General features: G+C 33.5%; 1 protein-coding gene and 1 pseudogene across 1 annotated transcript in view; one reads left to right on the top strand and one right to left on the bottom strand.

Moving 5' to 3' along the window:
* Positions 1–243: 243 nt before the first annotated feature.
* LOC144367366 (uncharacterized) overlaps positions 244–11012 on the bottom strand; it is a 65662-nt gene continuing 54893 nt past the window's right edge. Inside the window, exon 10 of the mRNA XM_078023342.1 lies at positions 244–302. Coding sequence (XP_077879468.1) covers positions 244–302 — 59 coding nt within the window. The remainder of the gene's footprint in view (positions 303–11012) is intronic.
* LOC144366735 (CDGSH iron-sulfur domain-containing protein 2 pseudogene) lies at positions 3530–4305 on the top strand (annotated as a pseudogene).

The raw sequence follows: 11012 nt of genomic DNA, 5'->3' as shown, positions 1-11012 counted from the left end.
TAAGACTACAGTCTAAACACAGGCCTGAAACTTATTAATTACACAAATATGGGACAAAAAGTCAACCTCTATGAATAACAGCTCTTTATTCATAATTAACAGATTATAATAGCACAGATACTTTCAAAGTGCTTATAAGATACCTTTAGGAAACAAGTGTTAACTGAATGTGGTGTCTATCCCACACTAGAATACTCAACAAATCCTTCTACCTTAACTCTCCACTTAGTTAATAGACATTTTTTATTTAGAATCTATAAATTCATACCTTCTTAATGAGTCATCTTTAGGACTTTCTTTCACTATTAAATAAAACAGTAAAATATATAATTAATCAAAACAGAAATATAAAATATATAAATTTATGACTCTGATATTTTGTTATAAAATGTTCCTCCAAACCCATACTCAGAGAAATTTTTAGAATTCATATTAATTGTATTTATGACAGGTAAGTAATGAATGCATTAACAACTCCTATGTTTCCCACTTTGTACTTATCAAATGCAAGGAAGAAACAACAGGAATTATAAAAGTTTGATACTTAAAAGTAAATCATTGGTCCCATAATCAAAATCCTTATTAAAAGTTGTAAAAATGAAAGAAAACCTTATCATTGTCAAATAAAGTAGCATAAATATATAAGTGTCAAACAAGGGGAGACATGATGGTGAATTAGCAGGAAGTGGATTTTCTCACAGCTCCACCATATGGGACTCAGAGAGTGAGAAAACTGCTTCTCTGTGAGGCGGGAGATAAAAGCATGCCACTGATTCTCAATATTGGACAGAGACCTTGAAAACTGGGGAATTTGGGGTATATCAGACAAAGATGAGAAACAGAGCTGGAGCTTAGGATCTGATGTGATTGGGGGAAATCAGTGCATTAGGACAAAAAAAAAGACTGAAAAGTGATGCAGACAAGGGGCTAGGGTTGTGGCTCAGTGGTAGAGTGTTTGCCTAGCATGCATGAGGCATTGGTTTCAATCCATGTAAAATAAAATAAAGATACTGTGTCTACCTAAAACTAATTATATATATGAAAAGTGCAGCAGACAGTCTTGAAATGCAGAATGTGGGACCACAGGGTCAAGCTATTCTACTCATTAAACTGTGGCAGGAAAGTCACCACCAGTCTGCCTGGAATGTACACAGAGTTGAAGCTGGAGACATATTTAAACATGTGCACTGCAATGGCACCAACTCAGACTGGGAATTTATATCCATGTGTTGGGGCTCAGTCCGATATATAAATCTGGCAGACACCATCCACAAGACATAAACTGAGCCTAGCAAATCAGGAGAATTTCTGGCATGGACATTATTTCTCCTGGGGGTAACACTAGTCAGAGAGGCCAAAGAGAGCCTGTCCTCCTCTCCTCCCTTGACACAGCTGTGCCCAAGACCAGTGGCAGTTACTTCAAAATCTCAATGAGCAGGAGTGATGGACCTTGGTGCTTGAGGGCAGACCTAAGGAGGTAAGAAAGAACAGTACCCTGAAAAAACAGAACTGGTAAAGGACTGGCATCCCTGTCCCATGAATGTAGCCCTGAGGAGAAGAGTAAAGTAGAGTCCTAGGTGTGCACCGATTTATTTATGCCCAGTAACTCCCCATGAAGTGAAACATCTGGGGCAAAGACAGGACCTCACTGCCTCCCCTGAGAACATATTGTAGAACCTAGCATGACCTATTCCCTGGGGGTGGAGCTGACAGCACCTTTCACAGCTCCCCATACCATCCCATGGAGAATGGAAACTGAGAGATGGAAAGACACTTTGGAAGAGACAGAAAGCACATACTCTCAGTAACAATCCTTTTTGTTTTTCTTTTTAGTTTTTGTATGTGTAGTGATAGATACATGAAGGACATTCATACACTTGTACATATTTGTTTATACTTTCTCATTTGTACTATTCTAAAACATAGTTATTTTTCCTTACTCTGTTGTTAAGGGTTAAAGTTTTCAATTAGCCTATTTTGGATTGCGTTTGTGTTCTGTTTCAAACCTTTTATTTCTTTTGTTTCTATTTCTTTTCTCTTACAAACAGTCAAATTCCATTATTCTCACTTTACTCTTTATTTCTTTTACTTGTTTTTCCTTCTTCCTCATAAACAATACATCGTATATCACTTTGCTTCTGCCCTACTCATATCTTGAAACTGCTAATCCTTTTCTATCACCATTGCTTTTTTCTTCATAGTGAACTCTATTTTTAATTTCTCCCAGAACTCTTGGTTTATAAAACTCCACACACCACCACTAATGCTAAAGCAACAATTAATACAATTGAAGCTATAGAAAACACCTATTCTTTTATTTTATGAAAGATATAACTCATGATTACTTACTGTCGTTACTGATATAAGTTGATACATTTCTGTTTATTGTGCCAACTAACTTTGTGTGAAAATAAAAATTAAGTATGCAATTTAGTTCTATTTTTTTATACACAGTTGGGTTGCAATTACTTGGCTCCCCGCCTCCCGCAATCTGTGAGCCACAATTTATCTACAGGATCACTAGAAATGCACAGAATAGAAGTTCTGTTGTTAGAGATCCATTTTGACACATGAATAGACACACAAACAATATGAACAAGCAAGGGAACAAAGCATGCCAAACAAACCAGAATGACTCAAAAGCAGATTCCACAAAAACCACAGTGAAGAAAATATCAGAGAAGGAATTTTGAAAGTTTATATTTCAACTGATCTATGAGATAAAAGATAATGTAAAAAGTAAAATCACAGAGAAGACACAAGGAGTAAAAAATCAATAAGGAAATAGAAGTTCTAAAGAAAAATCAATCAGGAATTTTCAAAATTCAGAAATCAATAAACCAAATTAAAAATGCAATGCAAAGCATCACCAATACACTAGATGACTTAAAGAACAAATATTCAGGTAATAAAGAAGTAGTGCATAATCTTGAAAATAAAGTTCATCATGGAGAAAAGATGTTACCAGACCATGAACAGAATTGAAAAAATATATATATATGGGATAATAAGAAAAGGCCAAATTTAAGATACACTGTGATAGATGAAGGTATTGAATTTCAAAACAAAAAATGAACAATCTTTTCAATGAAATAACTGAAAATTTCCAAAATCTTAAGGATGAAATGAAAAATTAAACACAGGAGGTATATACAACTCCAAATATATAGAATTACAACACTCCTAGCCACAATAGTATGAAAATGCCTAACATACAGAATAAGTATAGAATTTTACTTATAATAGAATTTTAAAACCTGATAGTGAAAAATGATTAGTCATTTTCAGAGACAAACCGATCCAGATCTCAGCTGATTTTTCAAAGACCCTAAAAGCTAGGAGGTCTTGAAATAATATATACTAAGCTCTGAAAGAAAACGGATTCTGCATAGAATACTAAATTATATCAGATTTTAATATGAGATAATAACATCCATAATAAACAAAAGTTAAAAAAATCACAACTAGAAAGCTGGCATTATAAAACACACTCAATAAATATTTTATTAAGAAAAAATAGGCAGGCGCGGCAGCCCAGCCGGAGTGCGGAGGGGGCTCGGAGAGGAGCTGATGCCGCTGGCCAGGATGGTACTTGAGAGCGTGGCCCGCATTGTGAAGGTGCAGCTCCCGGCTTATCTTAAGCGGCTCCCAGTCCCAGAGAGCATTACCGGTTTCGCCCGGCTCACAGTTTCAGAATGGCTTCGGTTATTGCCTTTCCTTGGTGTACTTGCACTACTTGGCTACCTTGCAGTCCGTCCATTCTTCCCGAAGAAAAAACAACAGAAGGATAGCTTGATAAATCTTAAAATACAAAAGGAAAACCCTAAAGTGGTGAATGAAATAAACATTGAAGATTTGTGTCTTACTAAAGCAGCTTATTGTAGGTGTTGGCGTTCAAAGACGTTTCCTGCCTGTGATGGTTCCCACAATAAACATAATGAATTGACAGGAGATAATGTGGGTCCACTCATACTGAAGAAGAAAGAAGTGTAATAGTAATGATTTAGGATTGTCAATTGTGTGCTGTAAAATCTTCCAACAACATTTTCTCATTCTTTGTGTATAGAAAATCTTTGAAATGGTGGTTTTAATTATTACCACTGGCTGAATAATTATTTCTGCCAATTTATTTTCTTGCTACACTACTGTCTATATTTGATATTTAGTATATTCAAAGTCATTTATGTAGAAGTTATCTGTCAAGCCTCATTCTGACTTCAAGGAATTAATGTATATTTCGGCAATAAAATCCATACTTCTGGTTTTAATTAATTTAGAAATTAAAATTTTGGCAATGTGTCCAAACTGTTTCTTTTGATGATTAATAATTCAACAGAATCTGTACTTTAAAATTTCACTACACTGTTAAATATTTTTTATATTGCTTTGTTTTGATCCTTTGAAATGATTTTATCTTCCTTTGGCCTTCACACTCTGATTTTTTAGGTGAATTAAGAAAAATATTACCATCAAGAATTACTTAAGGTTACAGAGATAAGCTTTTTTGCTTTATAGAAATTGTTGTTTCATTAATATAAATACCCCAATTTCAAAAAAGAAGTAAACTGGATATAAAAAGTTCCAATGAGGAATAGTTATTTACATTATAAAAGATTTGTTTACTTTACAAAAGGCACGTTGTGTGTGTATGTATTGTGTGTCTGAGCTAGTGACAGCTGGGGGTAGGGTGGCAAGAACATTTAATATCTAAATGTACCTGCTGCTGCAATTTGAGGTCAGTTAGAAATAAAAGCATATCTTAATTCAGATTAAAATGTTAAGTAGTTCAAACATTTTTCTCTTAATAGTATAAATCATTAAAACAAAACATTAAAATATTTTCAAAATAAATTTAATGAACAATCTTCAAAATATTTACAAATATTTTCTTTTTAACATACACTGAGCCATATCCCCAGCCCTTTTTTGTATTTTATTTAGAGACAGGGTCTCACTAAATTGCCGAGGCTGGCTTTGAACTAGCGATCCTCTCGCCTTAGCTTCCCAATCTGCCAGGATTACAGGCAGTACCAGCATGTACAGTACAGTTCTTATAATAATAGCTGCTTAAGTTAGGCTTTTTCTTTTCTTTTTGGTATTGGGAATTGAACTTAGGGGTGCTTTACCATTGAGCTACATCCCCAGTCCTTTTCATTTTTATTTTGAGAAAGGTTTCACTAAGTTGCTTACTACCTTGTTGTGTTATTGAGGCTGGCTTCAGACTTGTGATCCTTCTGCCTCAGCCTCCCAAGTAGTTAGGATTATAGGCGTGTGTCTGTTTATTAAAGGTACAATCCATTCAGTTCACTGTTTTCTTTTTTATATGTAGAGGTGCCAGGAGTCAGGCATTTAATTCTTCCAGTAATAAATCTAATAATTATTGAGCATTTATATGTATCTGGCACTTCACTAACATGGTACTTGAATTTTGAATTACATGTAATGTCAAAAGGCTGTACTGCCTGATCTTAACTTTCTTGTGATTAATAGAAAATTTTAGTTAGAAATCTAGTCTGTAGTTTCTAAGAAGTCCAAAATTATTGTTCTTTCCTCTTCCTATTTATCAGTGAAGGAAAAATACAACATTGCTCTTTTTTTTTTTCCCTATGACTTTTATTCAATACCCTTAAGGGCTTCACTGTCAAGACTAATCAATTATTTTTTCTAAGGTTGGTCCCAAGACTTGGAGAAAGTCCTCCTTACCAAAAGTTTATATATTCTTGTCTGTGTTTGTGGTCATGAAATGTTGGGGTTTTTTTTGTAAACCCATTCACTGTAACTCAGCAACATGTCTCTAAACATGTTCTAGTGTTTTCCATACTTAGATTTCACAGAAGATAAATTTTCTGAGAATATGTAGTCTAAAATGAAATTGTCAACTTTTAATTTTGTCAAATAAATAAGAGCACTTAAAATATTTGAAAGTGAATTCTGTCATAGAAAGGTAATTCTAATGCACAAAAAGTAAAATGGTTAAACTCTCACAATAAAGGGTTTCTCCCCCTCCACATTTTCCATTTTAAAAATATGTTTAAAGAGCTATGCCAAATATTTTCCTGCCTGTGCAAATTTTTCAGAAGCCTGAACTGGTAGCAAGCTGTTATTTTCATAATTCTTTTACATAAGTAGTATTGTCAGTTGCCACCACTTCCCAGAATACTGTTATGTGTATCTTAAGAAACAGACATTAAATGCCTCTGAATTGATACAATAAAAGTAACTTAGCTCTTGAAAAAAAAAGAAAAAATAAAATATGCAAATAAAAACATACAGAAACTAAAACTAAAAGAGTAGTTAATCAAAGTAGAATCTATTTCAACTTGATAACTAGAAATGAACCAAAATAACAGGAAGCATAAATCATCTCTCAATAATAACACTGAATGTTAATGGACTCAAGTCATCAACACAAATACACTGGCAGATTGATTTGGAAAAAAAAGAACCCAACAATAGCCTGTCTCCAAAAGACTCACCTCTTAGACAAATATATACACAGACTAACTGTGAAAGGATGAGAAAAACATATCATTCACATGGATCTTATAAACAAGGTTATCTATTTTAATATCTGATATAATGGACTTTGAGCAAAAGTTCATCAGAACAGATTAAAAATTCCATTTTCATACTGCTTAGTAGAGTAATACAACAGAAAGAAATAATAGTGGTAAATATATATGCTCCAAACTATGAAGCATCTAAGTAATCAAAGAGCTCCTTCTCAATATAGAGAATCAAACAGATCACAACACAATAATATTGGGAACTTTAAGATGTATCTCTCATCACTAGAAAGATCATACCAACAAGAGATAAATATAAAATTAAAATTACAATAAATAATTTAGACTTAACAGAAATGCATAGAATATTTTACTCGTCAATGACTGAATACATTTTCTTCTTAGCTGCACAGGGAACATTTACCAAAATAGACCATATTTTAGTACATAAAGCAACATTTCACAAATACCAAAAATAGAGCTAATACCTTAAACTCTGTCAGACCATAATGGAATAAAACTAGAAATCTACAAGATGAAAATTAAAAAAAAAAAAACTAACACTAGGAGACTAAATTCACTATTGAATAATGAACAGATAGATGAACAAATCAGAGTTTAAATAAAAAATTAAATGTAAATGAGAAGAGTGATACAATATATAAAAACCTTTGGGACACTATGAAGGTAGTTCTAAGAGAAATGTTTATAGCATTGAGCCCATACATTAAAAGAATAGAAAGTTACTGAGTAAAATAATCTAACATTATATCTTAAAGACCTAGAGAAAAACACTAAAATAAGCAAAATAAAGGAAAAAATAAAAATCAAAGATGAAATTGATAAAATCAAGATGTAAAAACTGAAAAAGAAATGAATCAAAAATTTTTAAATGAACAAAATATATAAAAATTAACCAAGCTATCAGAGAAAAATGAAAAGTACCAAAACCTATGGTGAAAATGGAAATATCAGCACAGAGCATAAATTGAAGCTATTTTTTCAAAATCTATACTCCAATAAGGTAGAAAATCTAAAAGACATCAATAAATTCCAGGAGACATGAGCTACCCAAATTTAACCAGAAGTATATAGAAAATTTAAAGAGATTAATTTCAAATAATGAGAATAAAAAAGTCATCAAGACTCTACCAACAAAAAAAAAGCCTAGGGCAAGATGGATGCTCAGCCAATTTCTACCAAACCTTTAAATTATTTCATGAAATTGAAAACGAGGGAATTCTTCAAATTCATTAAATGAAGCCTATCTCACACTGATACTAAGTCCAGACAAAGATACATCAAGAAAGGAAAAATTCAGACTAATATCCTTGATGAACATAGATGCAAAAATCCTCAATAAAATACTGCTAAATCTCATACAAAAATAGATTTTAAAAAATAGTGCACATGACCAAGTGGGTTTCATCCCAGGAATGCAACACTGATTCAACAAATGGAAATCAATAAATGTAATTCATCACACAAATAGATACAGAGATGAGAACACTTGATTATCAAAATAGATGCAGCATCTATTTTTTGCATAAAACCCCATCTTTTCATGCTTTAAACACTAGAAAAAATAGGAACGAAGGGATCATACCTCAACATTGTAAAAGCTATACATGACACACCCAAGGACAACATAATTATGAAGGGAGAACAACGACAGAATTTCTTCTAAAAATTGCAATGAGACAGGGATACCCACTTTCACGACTTCTATTAGTACACAATGCAACTCTTAGCAAATACAAAATGTAGAGATAATACTCTGCAATCTATCAGATCATAAGTGAATAAAACACCAGAAGACCAAATTCACAACTGAATGATAAATAGAGAGCTGAACAAATCAGGTCCTTTTATCTCTTGCCAGAGCAATTTGGCAAAGGAATGTAATTAAAGGGATATGAATAGGAAAGGAAGGGCTAAAACGAGCACTGTTTGAAGAAAATGTGATTCTATATTAAGAAGATCCCCTCAAAAAAAAAATACTCACTAGAAAGCTTCTAGAACACAAATGAATTCATCAAATTTCAGGATACAAAAGTAACATTCATAAATCAACTTTGTTTCTAAACTCCACTAAAAGATGAAGTAAACGAGAAATTAGGAAAATTATCCTATTCAAAACAGCATTAAAAAAACACTTGGGAAACAATCTAACAAAAAATAGACCTCTACAATGAAAATTACAGAACACTCAAGAAATAAATTGAGGAAGGTTCTAGGAATGGAAAGACTTCCCATGTTCTTGGATAGGCAGAATTAATATCGTCAAAATTACCATACTACCAAAAGTGCAATAAAATTTCAATGCAACTCCCTTCCAGAGCCCAAAGAAATGCTCTCCCTTCCAGAGCCCACAGAAAGAGATAAACAAGAGACTCAGAATACCCAAAACAATACCTAGCAAGAAAAATGAAGCAGGAGGTATCACAATATCAGACTTCAAATTACACTACAGAGCTATAAAGACAAAACCAATATGGTATTGGCAACAAAACAGGTAAGACCACCAATGAAACAGAAGACAGAGACAAACCCACATAAATACAATTACCTCATTCTAGACAAAGGCACAAATATCATATACTGGTGCAAAGATAGCCTCTTCTACAAATGGTGCTGAGAAAATTTGAAATCAATATGTAGTAGAATTAAACTGAACCCTAATCCTCCCACCATGCACAAAAACTCAACTCAAAGTGGATCAATTACTTAGGTATTAGACCAGAATCCCTGCACTGGATAGAAGAATACTTAGGCCCAAAACTCCAACATATCAGCTCAGGAACTGACTTATTAATAAAATCTCTAAAGCAAAAGAAGTTGTTGGTGGGCCTGACCTTGGATCTACATGGAGGAATGCTCATCTTTCCCATTGTGCAGCAGGGATGTCCTAACATACAACACTATGTTTTGGAACAGAGTGTTGTCACAACACTGGCAAGTACCATTTACCTGCTCCTTTGACAAGAAATTACTCCCCAGTTGGTACAAGGCAGTTGCTAGACTCTTGGTGGCAGGACTCCCATAATATTATATGTTGTGTATCCCCTCTGGCCTCTCATGACTGCTATATGTAAATTGGAACATAGCCACTATGAAAGCTAGTTTTGCTGCATAATATAGCAAAAGCAATTATCTGAATCTGTTTTTGGAGGGGTTTCTGTATGCCCTCAAGCTCCCAAGAGTAGATGCTGAAAGGGCAGGCCCCTCAACACAAAGTGAAATCAATTTTAAATAAATGGTGCTCCATCAAATTAAGAAGCTTCTTCACAGCAAAGACAAAAAACCAGAACATGAAAAGTGAGCCAACACAATAGGAAAAAATACCTTTGCCACCTGCACCTCAGAAAATACATTAACTTCCAGGATAAATAATAATAATAATAATAATAATAATAATAATAATAAGCTTAAAACTAATAATAACACCATCACCCATCTCTACCCATTTAATAAATGAGCAAAGAAATTCAACAGGCACTTCACAGAAGAAATACAGATGGTCAACAAATGTATGGAAAAAAACATCTACAGAAATTAGAGAAAAGCAGTAAACAGATCAGGAACAGAAAGCTTACAAAGACATTCCGGTGTAGGAGACAGCAAATATGCTCATCTCTTACTTCCAGCTACTTTTTCTATCTTATGTGTGGTACAAACAAAACTTTACTTCCCCTAGGGACAAAAGTGTTGAAAGATAACAACCTTCAGAGTTTATACACTCTTATCTATCCATACCACATGGTCATAGGGAAATACAGAAAGAAGCACTACAGAGGTAGCAGCAAGTTGTTATGTAGTAATAGTTGATATTTAAATAGGCTATGAACTCACTCATCTTTCAGAATGAGCCAAACACTGTTTCTCCATATAGAACAAATTCTTTCCCACTTCATTAAAACTATAAAACAAAACAACAACAACAAACGAATAAGACATTTACTCTGTGAGAATCTACTGGTAGGGCAGAGGAAAGAGCTAAGTGGTAATGTATTGCATAGAATGAAGGAGCTCTGGCTTCAATCTCAACAGTGAAATAAATAATGATGATGATGCTGACAATGATGGTGATGATGTGAAGGAGGAGGAGTAAAAAAGACTTGTACTATTAAAACTATATAAACTGAGTTTATATTCACCACTCAAAAGGAGTATTTCATTTCATGCATGCTATTCACATTCTAGTCTTATTTCACATGGCAAGGTAGATGTAAAAGACCATTTGATGACAATTTTATAAACTATAACTTTTTTAAAAAATTTTTTTTAGTTGTAGTTGGACACAATTTCTTTATTTTATTTATTTTTATGTGGTGCTGAGGATCGAATCCAGTGTTTATCATGTGCTAAGTGAGCATTATACTACTGAGTCACAACCCCAGCCCAAACTATGATTTTTTGAGACTTTTAAATTCCATAACGAAGAGTTTATCTGGTCCCAGGGGAGCGGGATGGTCCATTTAGTACTGTGTTATACAATATGATGTC

This window comes from Ictidomys tridecemlineatus, chromosome 1, assembly GCF_052094955.1.
Source record: "Ictidomys tridecemlineatus isolate mIctTri1 chromosome 1, mIctTri1.hap1, whole genome shotgun sequence".
NCBI lineage: Eukaryota > Metazoa > Chordata > Mammalia > Rodentia > Sciuridae > Ictidomys > Ictidomys tridecemlineatus.
This window is presented reverse-complemented; position numbering and strand designations above follow the sequence as displayed.